We start from the raw sequence: 21638 nt of genomic DNA, 5'->3' as shown, positions 1-21638 counted from the left end.
ATACCTGTTCAATAGAATTAGGGATTACTGTTCAAGCCATTTTTATCTACAACCAGAGAAATTCTAATGCAGCAGTGACATAACAGTCTGACATTTAATATTTGCTTTCACATCCTACTTGCTCTGAGTAAGAATTCTCCTCAAAAGAAGAGCTGCTATATATGGCTCAGTGAGTCATACCAGGAGATAACAGTAATGATGCATCACTGTTTATGATCCATTTTCAGGCAATTTGCTGAGGAGGGGGGAATGAATAGATGAGGCTTTTAGCAGTCACGTTTTTCACTGAGAAGCACATCTCTCTCTCTTTTCATCACGAAGGCAACCCCTTCACATGCATTAAAAATCTCTGGGTGTATTGTAGCAGACATGAGATTTCCTCAGTGCTTGTACTTGGTCCCTCACATAAAGCCATTAGGTAACAAGCCCCTTATTTCAAACCCTGGGTCATTACAAGATGGATGTACGTGCTGCAATGGATAGCTCCTTCTGCCTGCAGGCACTGCATTTCTGTCGTGCTACAGCTCAGTGTCTGAGCCCGTTTTACTAAGTCTCTTACTGCAATATTTAATAAAGCTTTCTGTTCATTGTTAACTAGGCAGCTAAGTAATCTTACATTAATGACAGACAGAATGGTGGGTTGTCTCAGCCTGATCAAGTTAAAATTAAATTCAGCTTCTACTCTTGCTCCAGTTTCTTGTTTCCTCTTGGTAGATTTTATTTTAAAGACCAAGGAATGAACAAGGTGAGAACATGGCAATAGCGCTACGACCTTACCCTTGATGTCTGCATGTGCTCTGCAAAGAAATAAATGAGAGCACTGCCTCTAAAAGATTGTCACCCCGGATTCAGTTCCCCTCCTGGCAAAGAACAGAACTAAGAAATTGTAGTTTCCTTCCAACATCTTGGCAATAACTGGGAATTAACCCATCCCTGTGCAACACTTAGATCACATCTCTTCAACTGCTTATCACCTGGTATGTCAGAACAGGCTTTCTGTGACTCCTAACTCACCAGGTTTACACATGGTGCTTCGGGGAAGGCGAGCACATGCAGATCTTGCAGGGAGGGCTGTTCTGCAGCATGGATAGCCACTCCAACAGCTGCCTGCCACCACCAAGAGCCGCCCTCTTTGCTCTCTCCATCAGCACTAGGTATCACTTCATTTCTCAACAGACTTGTCTCTAGGCTTAGGAATTTTTTGGTTTGGGTTGGCCAGTTTACCTGCTTCAGCCAGCAGAAGCATTAATATAAAAGAGGTCATCTCTCCCAGAGACAGCTAGATGTCAGGTTAGCTTAGCTGCACATGTGGTAAAATACTTCTCAACACCACAAAACAGACTAAAAAAGCTTAAAAACCTTTAAGGTCCCTGTAACAATCACATGATGGTGTTAGTCTACTGTGTCACACTGTCTAATTTGTACTGAAGTTCTGGTTTGAGTAAATTCAAAACAGGACTAAATTTATTTTTATCTTTTTTTTTTTTTTTTTTTTTTTTGCTTCTTTTTTTTTTTTTTTTTTTTTTTTTTTGCTTCTTTGCTTCTTCCCACAGCATTCTCCCACAGCATTCTCCTCAAGAAACTGGCTGCTCTTGGCTTGGACTGGCGCACGCTTCGTTGGGTTAGAAACTGGCTGGATAGCCGGGCCCAAAGAGTTGTGGTGAATGGAGCCAAGTCCAGTTGGAGGCCAGTCACTAGTGGCGTCCCCCAGGGTTCGGTGCTGGGGCCGGTCCTCTTTAACATCTTCATCAATGATCTGGATGACGGCATTGAGTGCACCCTCAGTAAGTTTGCAGATGACACCAAGCTAGGTGCGTGTGTCGATCTGCTCGAGGGTAGGAAGGCTCTGCAGGAGGATCTGGATAGGCTGCACCGATGGGCTGAGGTCAACTGTATGAAGTTCAACAAGGCCAAGTGCCGGGTCCTGCACCTGGGGCGCAATAACCCCAAGCAGAACTACAGGCTGGGAGAGGAATGGTTGGAGAGCTGCCAGGCAGAGAAGGACCTGGGAGTGATGGTGGACAGTCGGCTGAATATGAGCCAGCAGTGTGCTCTGGTGGCCAAGAAGGCCAACGGCATCCTGGCTTGTATCAGAAACACTGTGACCAGCAGGGCTAGGGAGGTGATCGTCCCCCTGTACTCGGCTCTGGTGAGGCCACACCTCGAGTACTGTGTTCAGTTTTGGGCCCCTCGCTACAAGAAGGACATCGAGGTGCTTGAGCGGGTCCAAAGAAGGGCGACGAAGCTGGTGAGGGGCCTGGAGAGCAAGTCCTATGAGGAACGGCTGAAGGAGCTGGGCTTGTTCAGCCTAGAGAAGAGGAGGCTCAGGGGTGACCTTATTGCTCTGTATAAGTACATTAAAGGAGGCTGTAGCGAGGTGGGGGTTGGCCTGTTCTCCCATGTGCCTGGTGACAGGACGAGGGGGAATGGGCTAAAGTTACGCCAGGGGAGTTTTAGGTTAGATGTTAGGAAGAATTTCTTTACTGAAAGGGTTGTGAGGCATTGGAACGGGCTGCCCAGGGAGGTGGTGGAGTCACCATCCCTGGAAGTCTTCAAAAGACGTTTAGATGTAGAGCTTAGGGATATGGTTTAGTGGGGACTGTTAGTTTTAGGTCAGAGGTTGGACTCGATGATCTTGAGGTCTCTTCCAACCTAGAAAAATTCTGTGATTCTGTGATTAACATGAAACAGATTTAAATTACTTATTTTAATTCACTTATTGAAAATCAATCCATTTTGGTTACTGTCTTCTCTACAAACAGAAACAAATCTACGTTCATGTTTCTGAAGTAAATACGTGCATAAATGCCAGTTAAATTGTCACCTCAGCACCTCCCCTAATTTTATAGGCAATCAAAATGCAGTAATTCAGCAAAAACTGCAGGTGAAATGGCAAGTAACTATAAAGTTAGATCCATAGAGCAGTTTTGTGGTGTTCAGTCACCAGAGCACAACCTCAAGCTGGTAATGGTTTATCATGGCTCACTGACGTGTGCAGCTGTCCCTGTGCTTGGCTTGATAAATACGGCAGAAGCCACACGTGCCACTTTGCCCGCTCCACCAGTGTGACAAATGCCTGTACTGACATAGCGACAGTTTCACCTCATACCCACTGATACACCACGTTTCTACTGTTCCCTGAATTTCTTGGCTTATCAGCCTGTTACGTACACAAAATGGCCCAACTCTGGATCCTAAAACACCCACTCTTCTCTGTGTGTGTATATGCACGCATGTGTTCCTCTCACCTCCATGTAAATAAACCGGAGGAAATCACTCTGCTTGGATTTTGCCTACATCAGAACTAACTCCTTCAGAAACTAGGCCCTGGAAGGTGTCCAGAGAAGGGCGACAAAGCTGGTGAAGGGCCTAGAGCACAAGTCCTGTGAGAAGCTGAGGGAACTGGAGGAGGCTCAGGGGAGACCTCATTGCTCCCTACAACTGCCTGAGAGGAAGGTGTGGGGAGCTGGGGGTCGGCCTCTTCTCACAGGTAACTGGTGATAGGACTAGAGGGAATGGCCTCAAGTTGCACCAGGGGAGGTTTAGGTTAGAAATTAGGAGGCATTTCTTCTCAGAAAGAGCAGTCAGGTGTTGGAACTGGGTGCCCAGGGAGGTGGTGGAGTCACCGTCCCTGGGCGTGTTGAAGGAAAGGTTGGACATGGTGCTTAGGGACATGGTTTAGTGGGTGACATTGGTGGTAGGGGGATGGCTGGATCAGGTGATATTGGAGGTCTCTTCCAACCATAACGATTCTGTGATTCTATTTGGTTAGTGTGGGGACTGAACTTACTCTGGAATGTACAATAACGCTTCATTTACTGCTTCTCCATACCTGCTTGTAAATAGTGTGTACCTGGTGTTGCTTCCCCTGTCCCGCTCTCAGAAGGGTCCTATGGTGACAATCCTGCCTCAGGTTTTGGAAATGTGGGTTTTGGCAGGTACTTTGCAAGTGTCCAGGCTCCGACTACCAGGGACACACATCTCCCACATTATCCTTATCCGCTTTTTCAGACGACCTGGTCTCTCATCACAGATCACTTCCTGCTTTCCATCCCCTCCTTCTGCTGTCAGTCTGTATAAGTATCATTTGCCCACAGAACTGCAAATCCTGAGCGGATCTATACCCACAGCCCGTTTGGGTAAGGATGATAAGCACACTTCAAAGGAAAGAGATGACTGAGTTCATCCCAAATCTCTCAGCCTCCAGTCTAAACACGTCAGACAAAGTTAAGAAACTCAGGTTGCCTCTATCACGTCATATAGTGACGTTTACTTTGACACAAGTCTCGGAGGGAAATGGGCAATTCCAACTTTTTTTTTAAAGTATCTTCACCAAAGGAGGCAGAACTGTTACATTTCTAAAGTTACATCATGAAACATCAAGAATAGAGGAGTCTTGTGTTTGGAAGGCATGGCTGGCAGAGCTGAATGACAGATTTCAGGAAAATATTTGGAAGATTAAATAAAATACACACACTGGAGCAGAATGCATTTCAAGAAAGAGCTGGCACGAAAAACATACTCCAACATTATGCATGAGGCTGAGCTCTTCCTCACAAATAACTGAAGGAAAGGGCCAAATGTCATCCAGCCCTGTCAGCCCCCAGTGCACAAACTGCCCTTCCAGCCTCAGGAACAGGAGCTGCATCACCTGTGCAGCACCAGGTCCACATCTTCCAGCTACCGAGGGGGTTCAAGAGAAAAAGAACACAATAATAAAGAAGATACTTTAAAACACATGAACAACATTTTAAAATGTTGACTCTTTTCGGAAAAAAAGAACCAAAAACCTCGCTTTCCTAAAGCACAGAAGTAATTTAAACTTACATCCAAGCAAATAAGAGGACCAAAAAAAAAAAAAAAAAAAAAAAGATTTCCCTGAAGTCCCAAATAGAAAAGATCTTGCTGCATAAATATATACACAGTTAGTTCCCAGTTCTGGTTCACCTCCAAAAATGCAACCTTTTGGATTTGCCAATGTTAATTCATTTCTTGGTGAGATAAAGCTTTGTTTAAAATTTACTGTCTTCCTTTCCATTCTAACAAACTTTTCAATCATACATACACTGAAAGATGCCATCCCCTCACTGCAAAGAGCTAGTAACACACTGCAAAGAGCTCGTAACAAAGACTGTTAGAAATGACAGATTAGAAACATACGTTTCCTTCAGGAGGTAAAAGTTGTGCCTGTTGTGTAAGGGAGGATTGTCAAAACAAGAAAACTGTTCTATGTTACAGAAAACGTGACTGTAGCAACAGAGATATTGAAGATTTTGAATGTAACATCTCAAATTCAGCTTTAAAAATTGCTAAGTTTTATTTTTATATTTGTATAAACCACATTATGTACCAATGGTCTGAAGACAAATAAAAGAAACCATTTTAAACTCATAATCCTATTTGCTGTATGATTGGTAATATCACTTGAGACACAAAACGGCTAACTTGCAAGATTAGCTGTGCTGCAGAGTAAATACCAATATGAATTCTCATTTAATAGTTTTATTTACTCTGAGGAATGCTTTTGAGAAATGATAAAAGCTGTTACTGTAGCTGTGTCTGCATAAAATCTGTACCGCAATTTTACCATGCTTCTCTGGAGAAAAAAAAAATTAAAAAAGTTAAAAAAGTTTTCAAAAGTGTCATACTTCAAAGTATTCCAAACTTATGCTTTTCTCTTTTTGCATTCAGTTTGGAAAAAAAAAAAAAAAAAGGAAGACAGATCTGTGTGTATCCACATGTAAATGACACCAAATGTATCATCACCTGCTTCCCATCCTAAAATTTTAGTTAGAAGGATAAAATCCAGCACCATGGTATGTTTACATTAGTAACTATGCTGGCTTTGTCAGTAAAGACATTGTGTTCTTCGCTGTTAAACGAGCAATGGACCGATTTAACTAGAATGCTGTAGTTTGTACTTAATTCAGACAATCTTAGAGAACAATGACCTAGTTCTGCTGGAATGAAACTCAATTAAAAATACCTCTCTACTTTGCAACATAGTCTGTACGTGCCTACAACAGTGTTTCATTTTACAGTCCAAAACTAAGAACACCAAGCAGTACTGCAACTCAAGCTGGAGGAAAAATCTGCAACAATGAGTGAAAGGCAGAAAGAAAAGCAATGTGAGGGAGAAAGAAAAGCAATGTGAGGGAAAAATTTTATTATTTATATAATTTATATAGATTATATAAGGCTATGTAAACTGCATACACGTTTCTTCCATATTACTCATGTCCCCTAATAAACGTTCACAGGTTGCTACCTGTATTTCATGAAGCAAGACAGAGACATCCATCCAAAGTCTCCAGTTTCTTCAAAGTTCTTGATTTTGGAAAATGTTGGTTTTACCATACCAGACAAACACAGCAAAACCAATTTTTCCAAGTGATCCCATAACCCTGAAAGTTTGTAAACCACAAATCCAGAGGAAATATCAGAAGTCAGAACTGTAAACCAAGCTCAGTCTATCATTCATGAAAATTCATTTATTGTGAACACAAGGTACCTCATTTCTTGCATGTAAAATTAGAGCTTCACATCCAGATCTGAGTTACAAATGTGTCACTGGTGAAAATCTTGCTATACAAATTATTTGTTCACAACTCTAAAAGGTGATTTTATTTCCAAGGGAAATGCAATTTGGCAAGAAAATGGCATTGGCTAAGGAGAAAGAAAGGACAAGATTCTGCTAAATAAATTCTGCTACCTAGATGCTCAAGCTAAGCAAGACTTTTGGACTCCACTTTTGAAAGGAGGATTTGACTTCAATGCAGCTAGTTCTCCCAGAAATAAATTCAGCATTAACTCCCTTGCATATCAACTCTTCTAGTTTTAACTATATATGAATATTATATAGAAAGCTTATGAAAAGATGACGAGACTTTCAATGAGCATTTAAATGATGAACCATCAAAGGTAGACAACGTCCTTTATGCCAATGGGTGGAAACGGACTGGTGAGCTTGAGTAAAGCAGCAGTAAATATTAATAATAGCGAGAAGGTTAACATAGATTAGACAAGCGAATCAAACCCATCCAGATAGAGCCTAAAAAAGTAGCTGGTGAATTATGTGCAGAATTCCTAAGCACAGATTGAGATAAGTAAACTCCACTGTACTACTAATTTATTTTCCTGTATTGGGCAAGATCTACATGCAGGTATATTTTCAGAAACAGTCACTAACTTCAGCTGCCTGGGAATGGGATACCTGGGAATGATTCACAAAGTCACGAAATCCAGGCAGATCTCACTGCTTTCACTTCGTGATGGTGAGGCAACTCTCTCGCAAGTTAGCAAATGGTCTGACCTACCATGCTCCACAAAAATCTCTTGCTTGAATGTAGAGTGATTGGCTCTGCAGAGAAAACACATCCTTGTGGAGACTCTGAGTAGCAAGGAAGCATCACAGATGGTAGGATGTGGTTTTAAACCAGTCCTAAAAGAGTATACTGTGTTCAAACATCTCAGTGTATGCACTCCTCCTCCTGGTCAAAACAAACTTAGCGCTACTAGAAGGTTTCTCAGCTGTCTGGGCTCTTGATCAAGATACACAAGTTGTAAAGCACAACTAGATCATCACAATCTAACCTCTGGATATTGTACTTCCAAATCTTTTCTAACCACGGTGCTGCCTTTTCAAGAAGTAGAAGGAAGACATCTGGAGGACGTGGTTTATCATCCTGCTATCATTAAACACAGCACTACTACAAATTTCCGTAATGGGGGTTGTGAAAAATAAATCCTGTTCCAAATACTTTCAAGCATTAAAAATGCATGACTTCTTACAGCCCTGAGAACTGGTCAAGTGTTAAGCTCCTCTGAAACAATATTAGCAGCAGACAGTGACAAGAAATGGCACCATCACTCTGCAAAGCCTCGTGTTTAAGCTGGCATCACTTGACCTCCGATGCAATATGCCCGTGCCCCGTTCCTTCCACACTTGTAAGCAAGCATACAGCTTGGAACAAGACCCTGCTCCCTGTAAAGAACAGCTTGTGGGATTTATGATGTGCAGAATCAACTGTCCTGCGCTATTCCTACTCCATCTGTGTGCTGTACTGATCTGCACGGTACCATACAACGCGTATGGTATCGTACTTCCATTTTTCAGAACAGAGACCATGCCACCTGCTGCTGCAACAACTACATCAGACTTGAAACCCCTCTATTTTTCCCCACGAATTCACGGCTTTTTATGAAAGCCTGCCAATATACTCAAAACAAAACGTAATGTTGAATTTCCAGAAGCTAATGGAAGCACATGACATACACACACACACTTTTTATTAAGCGTCAGAATGTGAAGTTCATGCCAACACAAACATCTTAACGGTGACTGTGAATTTTAATTAACAAACACTTAATAATTACCTAATTACAGTCTTCCCTGCCTCCACAAATACAGCTGTCATAAGGAAAGTCAACATTAAGGTGAATTGGCATAAAGCACTTGAATAAATGGTCCTGAGCCAAAAAAGTAGCTAAAGGCAGAGGGGTGCATTAGCAGAGTGTGTGTGGTGCCCCATGCGAGGGGCCAGCACCTGAAAACCATTAAGCACGAGCCCATCAGCAGCAAGATGTAGGTGCTGAGAGCAAAAGCTGCCCTGCTCAGGACTGCACAAGGCATGTCTCATTAACTTCTGAGGGCCTTTCTCTCACACAGCAACATAAAACCCCAAAAAAGCCCTGCTATATGATCATGCCTTCTTCCCAGGGCCCTCCGTCCTCCTCACCCACATTTAGATCCCAGCTGGCTTTACTGCCATGAACAGGATATGCATAGGGTTGTTCTACAGCTTTATAAGATTTCTGTGCAAGCTTTATAGCATGAAAACATACTTACACAAGTGGGATTACAGAGTTTTAAGTAGACAGAATTACTGAAGGATATTCAAGAAATCTTGTGGTGTGTCCTTAAACCTGTGTTCATTTACAGAATCACTCTACCGCATCAACCAAAACCATGCCATCCCATTTTTTTAGATATATTAATACTGAGCTTAATTGAAAGTTATTAAAGTCATTTACAACATTAATATTAATGCCACAGTTAAATTTACCCTGTCAAACTGGTTAATTGAGTTGGGTTTGTGTATTTTTTCCCCTGCTAAGCAATGGCAGCGCTACTTTCCAGTAAAAAAGTCTCTGTACCAGGCCACGACACATTCTTAAGTATCCAGTGTATTACAAGAGGTTTGCATAGACGTGCTACAGTTTGGGACTTTATCTCATACAGCCATCACTGTCGTTCCAGTGAACATCATTTCTCCGCTGTATTCCTTTAGATCTGGAGCAGAAACACAGTTTAGCTTTTTAAACTTGTCATCACGTTAATTTGGAGCAGGGGAAAGAGAAAGGATTTTCCAGTTGCTGCTTGCACCTCTCACCGTCTGTGTGCCAGCTCTTTCACTTAATTGCAGCTCCTTCCATTTGATACAGGACCACAAAACATACAATTGTACTGGATATAGAAAATCAGAACACAAATTCAGCTGGGAAAAAGGAACCTGGGGAAAAGAAAAGGCATGTCCTGGCAACTAGGGAAGCAGGCATAATGGCTGGCGTGGGTTGATAAACTGAACTTAAAATTGCTATTGACTAACCCAATCTTTTTTTCTCCTTCTGAGCTTTTAATAATCCATACCAAGCAGATAATGAGAACTCTGTAGGTATAATAGAGCCGTATTTTAGTACAACACTTGACAAGGCACTGCAAAGAAAAATCATTAAGACTTTGGAGATACTGTTCCAAGATAAAAATACAAGAGCATATAAACTGGCTCAGAAACAGCGATGCTGGAGGTAATTGTTGATGATTCTATGATTTGGAGCCAGGTACCAACAAGGCCACTTAAAATCCTGGGGTTAGAAACAGACCATCACAAAACAGACAATAAAAACAAACAAAATGTACAGCAGATGACCTTGAGAAAAAGTAATTTCATAAAGGCAGGTACCAGAAATACAAGAAAGGCTAAAACAGATGTGAAAAACAGTACTGGGATAGTCTCTGATACTTGTTAAAAAGACTACTTTTATTCACTTTAAAATAAAATACACTATACAAAGACTAACACAATTAAAAAACCAAGTATATACAAATAAACTACCTGGTTAGAACTGTTCACCCTCACAGTAAGAAAAAAAAATCCCTAAAAAACCCCAAACCACCACGCCTTTCTCTACCTGAACCTCAACTTCTTGCATTCTCAGGTCAAACCTGATGCATCTTTTACGCTGTTTTCTTTCCTTCCCAAGTTAGGTTTCCAGTTACAAAAGAATGCAGGTGAGATGAAGCTGGGCATGAAGCAGTGTGGAATATTTCATGCATGTGGCCACCCATTTATTTCATCGTTCATTGTTGCTCTCTGTCCACAAGTTCCCACGTTCAACACCTAAGCACATACCAGCCAAAAAGATGATCACTTCAGGTAGCCTTATTATTACTTCTGCTTCTGGAGTGCCATCCCCTTTTCCCCTCTGACCAGCTGCATACCAACCTGCAGGATGTACAAGCTGACTTCAGCACTGCTCGTGACAGAGGACATAGTGAAGACTGGAGCAGCACATCAATGCCCCTCTCTTCTTCCAGAGCAGACTGCAATTTTTGTCAAAGTGCTCCGGCAAAATCGGTACATGCGAATTGAGAATTTGTAGATGGACAGAGCTAGCTGTAAGATCAAGACCGTCTGACCAGAAAAGACTGGAACAGCCTGAAACTGCAGTGAATTTGTTCTCAGATAGTGTATTCCTTGATTTGTCTAAACAGGCTCACAACACCAGCATGTACCTGAAACATAATCAGGCCAAATTCAAGAGAAGGATAATGCTGCCTTAACAATGCTCCTTCAAATGAGCCTCAAAGACACAATAATGCTTTGGAGCAAATTCACCAGATCACTTAGTTTTACTTTCCACCCTGACAGATTGGTTTGCATTGTTATCTACTCAATATAAGGTACTAAGAAGACAGTATGATATGTCTCCAACAGAATTCCCTCTAAGCCATTTTGTTCAGCACCAACAAATTCCTTGTTCTACATCACCAGCATTTTTTCAATGGTTTAAATGAAACACATCCGTTTAAGGAAGGAGATTGATCTGTAGATTGTAGTAATTCTATCTATATCCATTTGGTTTGCAAGCAGTGCTTTACAGGAGTGCCCTCAGCCTGTAGCACTGGCTCTTCAAAACCCGTATCAACTGCTGTGCCTTCTACATCCATGACCTTTTTGTTATAGTTGGATCACTTCAATCTATTGCAGTGGTAAACAGTGAATGAATCTGGAACTCTGGATCCTGGTTCAGGGAAAAGTTATTGCAGAAAGGGACTTGCTAATATGATGCCCAGTCCTTCTGGGCCTAATTTGATCTTTGCAAGGTTTACATAGTCAGGACCTGAAACAAGGTCCAGACACTTCATTATGTCTTCTAGGAGAGTGTCAGGTATAAAGCCATTATTCTCAGGCTCATACATTTGGAAAACCCTTCTGGCGTGTTCTGAAGGGCCTTTAGGAGCATCAAGGGCCAAATCCTTGGCAAAAAACACTGTGAGGTTTACTTCACTGCCAAGTATCCAGACGGGGAACTTTGGAGATTTCAAATAGGAGCCAACCTCACAGCATCTCAGAGATTCCATCAACGTTAAAAAAAAACTACTGTTGCCTGTTCATGTATTCCAGAAAGTTTCATTCAAGGTTACTCAAACACCCTCCTGTATCTGCAGATGCACAAGCCCTTCAACATTACTCTATGCATTACACCAGTTCAGTTCAGGATCAGCCCAACTGCAGTCAAAGGATGTGTAGTACAGCTCTCTGATAACCTTCCTGCACACAGGAGGTGGGGTCAAGTGATGATACAAATCAGCAAGACGCTTATTTATAAGGGCTAAGGTAATGGAAGGCAAGGAAATATCAGTGTTTACCCCTTTGTTATTCCAGTAAAGAACAAACAAACAAAAAAAAGGAGAATGTGGTGGTGCTTTGGGTATCTGACTGCCTTCCACCCAAGAAATACATTCTTCCCCTCCTTTCTTAGTCCCTCTTTACTATGAGGTAGCAGTGACTTTTGATACTGACACCAGATAGAGCAGTTGCAGTTCATCTGTGAGTCACAGGACAAAGGGTAACAGTGTCAAGTTGAAAGAGGGTAGGTTTAGATCAGATATTAGAAAGAAATTCTTCACTGTGAGGGTGGTGAGGCGCTGGCACAGGCTGCCCAGAGAAGCTGTGGGTGCCCCATCCTTGGAGGTGCTCAAGGCCAGGCTGGATGGGGCTGTGGGCAGCCTGGGCTGGGGGGAGGTGTCCCTGCCCATGGTGGTCCTTAAGGTCCCTTCCATGCCAACCCATTCCCTGATTCTATGATCCATGCTTCAGAAGAGTAATAAAATCTGCAGGTTCACTGCAAATTTCACATTTGTTACATTCATGCTACTTTCTTCTACACTCGGATGCAATCTGACAACAACATCCTACGTGTCACTGCAAACTCTTGCCAACTGGCATCAGGCACAACGTGCTACACAAGTAACTTGACAAACACTGATGAGGAGAGGCAGACCCACACAGCAGCAATAGCTCCAAGTGCTGAGGCATGGGCTTAAGCTCTTGCTTATTTTAGTGACTGAGGTGTGTGCGGGTGTGATGCAACAGCACAATACTTTCCTCTGAATTTTATTTAATGTTTAATCCTGCTGCTCGCATTTGGTACAGATAATTCTCCAACTGCCAGTCTGTTAACAACGCTTGGCAGGCACGTTGTGTGCACTCAAGGTGAGGGTTGGAGCTATATTGCAAGACAGGGATTTGTTTTACCCAGCACGTACACACTACTTGGCCTTCTTAGGTAGACTATGAAAGGATCCCACTCTCCTACCACAATATCAGATGTTAAAGTGCAAGATAACAAATACTTGCAAAAACAGAACAGAACACGACTTCCTGAAAAAAGGCATCATTTTTTGTGAAGATCACACCAAGGTCACAGGGACAGCATGAAGCTTCTAGAGAACAGCTGAAGGTCTCACCAGCTCCTTCGGAGCAAGCAGATGTCTGAAATGAGCATCCTTTGAGGAAGTTTCTTTTGGGGCCGATGCCAGGTGCAGGAGCCCGAGGCTTGTTCCTGACCTCTGACGTCTCAGTTACACCATAGGAACTGTCTGTGGGGCTGTGCAGTGAACTGGATCAGGAAACTAGATCAATTTATAACTGGGATGGCTCCTCAGAGCAGTTTAACCCCATGGCCTCACAAAATGACTTTCCTTGAAGAACTGAAGTGGATGGATAAATTGTGCAGGTGGAAGAAGCAGCTGGTGTTGGTAAGGGAGGAGCGAGTTGCTAAAGCTGGCTTTGCTACTCGCTCCAGCAGGTCATGAAACTAAACCCTAGAGGCCCCGTAACCTAACACTACTGAGTTGCCTTATATTTATTTTGTCGTCACATGAACGAGAAGCACAATGTTACTTCCAGTAAGTAGAGTAAGAACATAAACAAGAACCCCTGATTTAAAGCTCCTGGCAGTATTTGACTACAAAAGGAATGAGCTGTGGCACAGGTTGTAGCTTGTGCTGGTCCACAAACAGCGTCAGTGAATAATTTCCGTGCTACAAGAAATACCATCCCTGCCGGCCTCAGTTCTGTTCATTTTCTAAACTTTTTTTGTTTCTTTCAGCTGTTGAGAGTGTCTGATGGTTTCCACAGGTAACACGGTGCCTGGTACCTGTGAGAAAGGTGCAGAGAAGTGAGAGTAACCACACGGTGATGAGTAGACTGGACTGGAAAAGACTTCCCTCAGCCTGAACTTCTTCAGTAGTACTCATCACCCACAACAACTGCTGTAAAATACATGAAGTTACACAGATTTGGAATATATATAAATTGACTAGATTTAGGCTAAACTGCTAAATGCATCACCATAAATTCTGGCATATAATTCTGCAAAAATAGTATCAAATTTTGAGAATTTAGCCAACATTTGTTTCTGTTACAGCTCTTTTTTTTTTTTCTTCCCACTTTACAGAAGATGGGGAACAGAAATACCACGCGCAGGAGCTACAGACAAGCACCATAAGATTCGGGAAGAAAACTAAATCATTTAGTGTTAACACTAAATAAACTAACAAACAAAAGTAGAGCCCCTTTGAGGTGAGCACCAAGGCAAAGGAAATAGCTCTGTCATCTTTGCTTGAGATTTCCATATATCCCCTTCTGAGGAGTAAAATATTACTGGGCCCTAGAGTGGGGAAAAGGGGAGCAACCGTGATCAGACTGGAAAGTTTCCACTGGTCAGGAATATCATTTACTTCTGCTTTCAGGAACCACTGCACCTACAGATCAGAAGCTGCATCCCCAGCTTTTGTTCTGCCACAAGGCAGACTCTACCATTTTCAGCACACTCTAGCACTAGCTTAAGCCACCACATTCCTCTGGCACGAAGTGCTTTGCATTCCTAAGAAAGTGAATTAAAACCACTATGGAAGGATTTCTGCTGCTAGTAATGGCAGCCCAATCCAGAGGACATGCTTAAAATTTGCATAGGATGTCAGAAGGTGAAGGGAGTTGTTTTTTAAATGAACCACATAAGAGCTTTTGGCACCACAGGTCTCTCTTCTGCTCTATTCACAGTTGTTCCAGATGTTAGGAGAACTGCAGCTCAGAGGTGTCACAGATGAATTAGCATCAATACATACAAGTCCAGGACAAAGGCTTGAAAAATATCACATAGTTCAGCACAGCCAAATTTCAGCTCTGTAATACTTTTTGCTATGACAAGTTACCCCGGTGCTGCCAAGCCACAAGATGATGAACTAGCCTGGCTTCTGCTGGGACGCATATTATCCATCAACATGGATCTTCTTGGCATGTTTCAAGCGTTACGCTCATCGACAGTTTTCTTTGGTTGCTTCATTTTTCTCTCCTCTGTAGAGTATTACATGGAGGCACATGCTCCCACAGACAGTAGTTTCAGAAGAACTGGCATGTTCTGTACCAGGGCTGCTGTCAGACTCCTCGCATTAACCTTGCTTCACCAACTCGAGCCAGCGCTTCACACAACACAAGCAACTGAAGTGGAACTTTCACTTACGTTTTTTGTGTCTGAAGAGTCTAAAAATACCTGCCTGGTTTGTGTTCAGTTGGCCATGGGTGATGCTGTGTCCTTCACCTGAAATGACTAAAGAGGCTCCTCAAGGAAAGGTGACCAGTGTTTTGGGATGCAAACAGAAAAGATGAAAACAAACAACGTTTTACTGAAAGTCAGATTTTAGAAAAGTATCGGTAGCTTTGCATGTCTCCTGTTTTTCTCACGTATATCTTTTTACCATCTTCATATGTACAATTCAAGATTCGTTTTATACTTCAAATTATACTTTTATGTTTAATACACCTTAGTACATTTCAACTACTACAAATATAAAGTAAATGTGTATTTTTTTATAAAATAATATCAATGAAATCAACTTCAACTCGAAACTCAATTTTTGCAGAAATGTGACCAATATTGACAGTTATCTGTCCTTGTTTATACATGAAAAAACTTCTCAACTGTTTCATTCGGAGCAGAAAAAAGGCATAATAACTGCAAATATTCAAACAATCATAAAACCCAATCCTTAAGGATAGAATGCAATGCCATTTCCTAATAAGAAATGCCTTAACCAAGTAAACACTTGCTACTGATTCTCTGTGTGAGCACATGATATTCTCCATACAAGCCATGCAGATCCACCTCTAGGCAAGGTTTTCCAGTCCTTTTGTAAGATTTGCAGTTTTTTGGAGGCTCCATTTATTTTCCAAAGAAAGTGGGAAGACCAGGGGAAGGCAATTTTGCTTGCTGTGAAGTCAAATATTTGCATCTTCTTTCAGACACCAAATGGTCATCATCTTTCCATGCCTTCACCTTTCCTCTTTGCTATGTTGTGTTTGATCAAAAGATTACATTTATGTCAAAAAAATCTACTAGCTCTTCACTGCAGCACATCTCACAGTGTAAATATTATGTCAAATATCAGCACGTGCACCTCTACAGTTGCAATTTTCACAATGTACCATGAAAACATTAGTCAGTTACAAGTATTTACCACAACTGATTATCATCTCCTTTTAAAAAGGTAAACCAGTCCCAAACACACACTGCAAAATAAATTTTAATGCATCTTAAAATGTTTTTTTTTTTTCAGTTTTTCACCTGTAATATATAACTAACCAGTGTGAACATCCCTCAGCATTTCCGGATTGCCATGACAGACAACATGAACTACCACGTCCTCTACATAAACTCTCCAGCAGAATGGATGGTAAGAGATTAATGACTTCTATTACACAACCTATAATGCTTTTTTTGTGTGTGTGTGTTACACACTGTATAGGTTGAGTAATTAATGACGCACATAAACATTTTACTTCCCATTAACTGAAACTAAAATCAGCACCATCAGCTGATGATGACGAACTGTTAACATTGAGATCACCTCATCATTTCATTTGAGTATTCATTTGAACTCAGTGTACTCTTTTGTTTCTTTTTGCTTGTTTTAAACACTGTTCTTAACACACTTTTAAGGCCAGAAAGTACATTAATTTCACTTTCAGCTGTGGAACACTGAACAAGAAATATTTTGCTATCTCCCTGATGTGAGACATTAGAAGAAGAAGGGAACAATCCTTTATCAACCAAGTCAAATGATGTTGTCAGTGGAGAAGTTCAAATACTGCTGACAATACACAATGATTTTATGCTTTCAAAACATGTAATTTCAGTTTCTAGAGATTCTCGGGGACAAAAAGCTTACTTCAGTGATTTGTAGGAGCAGTTATGGATACTACCTCAGTCTTCAAGCAGTGTTGTGAGCTGAAAGAGTGCTCCCCCCTTTTTTTTCTCTCAATGAGTTTTCCACTTTCTTGTCTTTTCTTCTGTCCTGTCTTCCCCTGCCAGCTTGCCATGCTGGTCTAATGTCTATCCGCTACAAACTTCTCAGAAGTTCATCAAAGCTCTCACAGGACATCAGAGCTCCTTCCTATGGGGTGAGAGCCATCCTCTGTTCTTTATCTGAAAAGCAATGGCAAAGCTTTTTCCTAGAAATTCAGGCTTCCAGGTGGAACCACCTCATTAGGATCTTTTGGATTACAAGTCTTTTTCAGGGTCTCACCCTGACCATGGCCTTCACTGCATTTTTGCAACTATATGTACTGACATTGACATACCAAGAAAATGCTGCTTACACAGATATGAATAAGCCTTCCTAAGGGAAGTGTCCTTTTTTTTTAAGCAAACAAACGAATAAAAAAACTTCATATGACCCTTGATTACCTTACAGGAACATTGAGGCAAGGTAGCTTAATTTGAAGTATGAATCTAAAGCCGCAATTCTTGTTTCAGATGTGTAATTTAGGACAATTTTTGGACATTACAAATACAAAGTATATTCTTTTATCTTTGGATTTACTTTTTGTTTAAGGGTTATTTTTTTCAGCCTTTGATCTGTAGCAAAAAAAGCGTGAGCCAGTAGGTACATTTCCCAGAATTATTCTGTAAAGATCTTTGATTCATCCTTCTTCTGACTCACAGAATTAATGCAAAAGGAGTAGTTTTTGAATAACAGAACAAGCAGTCACCTCTTCATCTCTTTCTTTCTCCCTCCTTCTGCAGATACTTTTGACTACATTGTTTCAAAAAAAAAAAAAAAAACAATTTTTTTTTGCTAAGGCACCAGATCATCATTAGAGATAGGTTTATAACGGTTTTGGTCTCAGCACGTGAAAGCACATTATACCCATGGCTGAACAATGCAATTCAAGACTGCCCTTAAGTATCAAGGAAATTACCATCTGTGCTGGTCAAAGTTGTTCTTCCATCCTTTTTTACAATTTAAGGAACTAAAAATGCAGCCCTACTGTCTGTGGAAGAGAAGCATTGAGAACTAGTCTGAGAAGAATGAGATTTGCCTGTCCTTATTAATACCTGCACAGACAATTATTCCCATTCTGCAGGGGAAAAAAAAAAAAAAAAAAAAAAAAAAGGAAGAAAAACACTGAAGAAATTTCAAAAGGCCTTCTTATTCTGTATTGGAGAAGCTGTTATGGTGGTATCCTACAGTTTGGAGAAGCCAATTTTGTCTTCCAGATCTAAATAATGTATGGCATTTCTCCATGCTTTTAGCTCCATCTCCAAGGTACGAAAAGGAAGCCAAGAACTAAATACTCAAAATAGAGACAAACCCTCTTTCTCAAATTCTCTGAGTTAGAGCAGACAAAAACAAAACAAAACAAACAAACAAACAAAAAAACACATAATCATGTTCCATTAGCACAAACACAAGGTAAGAAAAGAAAGCACAAACCCTTGGCTGTCGTTGTTACTCATGCACAAGCTAAACCCAACAGTCTCTGGCTTGCAGACAGGAGCACGACCTCACCCAGAGGCCAGCAAATGCTAACGTCTAGCACCCAGGTGAAATCAATCGGCTGGGACTTTCTCTGGAGCCTTCCTTGTCCTTCCAAACCTCCTTCTGGAATTTCAGGGAGGCCCAATGGGCTGAATGCATGGATTGAAATACTCACAGTTCACCTCCTAGTATTTAACTACCTGGAAAATCCAAGCATGCATTTCCTCTAAGACCTAATAGTTAATGGAGAATCTCCAAGGACATAAACAAATAATTGTATTCCATCCTAAAATGGTGTAAAGGGCTCTAGTATTTCTCACTCAGCTGTATTATTTCCATTAATACAACTCTTTGTTTTGCTGTGTTTGCTGTACAGAAAGCATTTATTACATACTGGACAGAGCAAGCCCTTCCATGCTCTTACTTTTTAAATACTTTAGCTTTTAGTGTACTGGAAGCCTGATAAAGTATAAACAACTAGTTAAGAAAGGACACTAAAGAGTTCTCTGCTGTGCACATTGCTACACTGGATTTTTTTCAATGAATAACTTCAGACTTCCACCCAAGATCAAGACATTCAAACACAAGTGATCTTTTTGCCGAAGTCTGCAAACAGAGGGGGAAACCAACCTGTTTTCTATTTGGATGCTGCTGTCCAAATGCAGATTCCTGAACTGCTCTTGTCTGGATTTCAGCCTGTCAGACAGCGCACACACACATCTACGTATGTTTTGCCTGGCAAGTTCAGTGCTGATGAGCTCCAAAGAAAGCCTCATTTAACCATCGCTGATTCAAAAGACCAACGAAAACAAGAACAAGAAATAATATAACCATGAAGAAGATCTGCACCCATCCTCAGAACTGGCATTAGGTCTCCTTGTTATATAAAAAGTTTAAGAGACTTAGGCTTATAATTCCTTTCCTTGGTTCAAAAAATAAAAAATAAAACCCACCACCATGAAAAACAAGAAAGCTTCATTTGGTGGCAGCTTGCAACTTCTCTCCAATACTGTTCCACCAGTACCAGGGTTTAAGTAACTTTCTGGTCAGCACAACTTCATCAAGGGTTGCCTACATACAAATTTGCAACTTCAGTCATTTCCCAGCTATCTTCCTCCTCCATTCCAGCAATTTCTTGTTAGGCTATGCACTGAGGAACAATACACAGTCCAGGAGCTAAAGACACTTCACCAGACCCAACTTGCCAAGCCATACAGAGGCTCACATGCCAGAGAAAGTCTGGGTATCAGACCAGTAAAGAGAACCAGAACGAAAACAAAGACAACTGGAATAAGGACTATTGCATGTTTTTGTCACCATAAAAATAGGTTGCAGAGCAGGGAGCATAATTTAGAGATCATTCCATTATGAAAGGAGGGATAGCTGGCCTGCAGATCACGGCAGCTCTTCAGGCAGGGGTCTCCACATACACAGATTTCTCTACAACACGTGGACTTCACGTGTACATCACCCTTGACCATATACTAATTTTCAGGAGACAATTGGGTGCTGATGATAAGGGGTTGCGACGCGTAACGTGTTGCAGGCCTGGTCTCAAGCACACCATTTATCAGGGTATAACATCTCCTGTGTCTAGCCAAGCGAGATTACACCACTGTTGGTTAAGTACGTACGAGGACAACCAGTGTCACAACACACTCTGTTCTGGCAGTGAGATTCTTCGACAGCAAGCTTTGTGTACCCACGTTCGTGTCAAGGAACAAGGATCTCTTTATGATAAGGCTCCAGATTAGTTCCATATGATAGAGGCATTTCACAACAGACAACAGTGAGACACACAAAGGCTTGTCTCAAAGCACACCAACATTTTCCCACTGTCAGCTAGGCTTCAGCAAACAAGTCTATGATTTCTATGATGCTCTTGTATATGTGGTCTGATTTTTGGGTGGTCCCGTGTGAAGCCAAGAGTTGGGCTCGATGTCCCTTGTGGTCCCATCCAACTCAGGATATTCTGTGGTTCTGCAGCTCTGAAGCCAGCACATGACAGCCACAGAGGACAGGGTCCCCTTACACAACCTGGCCATGAAAGGAGGACTACAGAGGGGCTTTCCTTTCTCCTCCTTGCATATATCATTGGCCACCAAGCCCAGCTCCCCATCCCCAGCGTGGGACACCCTAAGGGGAGCTCTGTAAGCCACAAGCCCACAGCACAGAGCGGGTGGCAGGGCCACAGGCAATTCTGTGCTCCTGTCAATGACAGAATCACAGCACCACAGACTGGTTTGGGTCAGAAGGGACCTTAAAGACCACCTGGATCCACCCCCCTGCCATGGGCAGGGACACCTCCCCCCAGCCCAGGCTGCCCAAAGCCCCATCCAGCCTGGCCTTGAGCACCTCCAGGGATGGGGCATCCACAGCTTCTCTGGGCAGCCTGTGCCAGCGCCTCACCCCCCTCACAGCCCCGAATGTCCTCCTGACACCTATCCCCAATCTGCCCCCTTCCAGTTTCAAGCCCTTAGGGGCCGCCAGGGCTCCCGCAGCTGCCTCCCGTTAGCGGCCAGCGAAGGAAGGACGGGGTGGGGGGGGGGGGGGGGGGGGGCGGGAAGGACACAGGAGCCCGTCCGCCCCCCGACCTCCCCGTCCTCCCCCTGCACCTGCCCGCCCCGTAGAGGAGGAGGAAGAGGAGGAGGAGGAGGAAGAGGAAGGGGAGGAAGAGGAGGAGCGGCGGGGCTCGCTCACCTGCAGGGGGAAGGTGGCCGCCTTGTTGCCCACGTAGCCGCGGACGACGTGGCTCTGGATGGAGAGCACCCGGCACTCGCGCTCCGGCTCCATTACTGCTGCTGCTGCTGCTCCCACTGCTGTCACTGCTCTAACACTGCTCTCACTGCTCTCACTGCTGCGCCTCCCGCCCGCACCGGGCCGGGGGGGGCAGCGGCAGGAGCCGGAGGAGCCGGAGCAGGAGGCGGAGCGCGCCCGTCACGCGCTCGCCCTCCCTCCCCGTCCCCCTCCTCCTCTCCCTCAGCGGCCGCGCTATGGCGGAGGCGCGGCCGTCAGGCGATCGGCGCGGCCACCTAAGGGCCGCCTCCTGCAGCAGCGCCGGCAGCCGCCCGCCCCCTTTTCCCGTCACGCATGGTCGCCCGCTGTGGCCTCACGCTCGCCACACGCCGCCCGGGGTCGCCTCGACGCCCCCGGTGTGTTGTCCGTGCCCCCCCCGGGTCCGCCATTCCGCGCACCTGCCCCACGCTGTCCGCCATTTGGTGGCGACGCCCCGGCAGCGAGCTGTGAAGGC

At 43.0% G+C, this 21638-nt stretch overlaps 1 protein-coding gene and 1 pseudogene across 1 annotated transcript in view; both read right to left on the bottom strand.

The window, feature by feature from the left end:
• Positions 1-21389, bottom strand: part of PDXK (pyridoxal kinase) — a 46548-nt gene extending 25159 nt beyond the window's left edge. The window contains exon 1 of the mRNA XM_068685377.1: positions 21089-21389. Within this exon, the coding sequence (XP_068541478.1) occupies positions 21089-21181 (93 nt within the window). The 5' untranslated portion in view covers positions 21182-21389. The remainder of the gene's footprint in view (positions 1-21088) is intronic.
• LOC137858017 (ubiquitin carboxyl-terminal hydrolase MINDY-3 pseudogene) lies at positions 2754-11843 on the bottom strand (annotated as a pseudogene).
• Positions 21390-21638: the final 249 nt, after the last annotated feature.

This window comes from Anas acuta, chromosome 1, assembly GCF_963932015.1.
Source record: "Anas acuta chromosome 1, bAnaAcu1.1, whole genome shotgun sequence".
Lineage (NCBI taxonomy): Eukaryota > Metazoa > Chordata > Aves > Anseriformes > Anatidae > Anas > Anas acuta.
The sequence above is the reverse complement of the archived record's forward strand: the minus strand, read 5'-3'. Positions and strand labels throughout refer to the sequence as shown.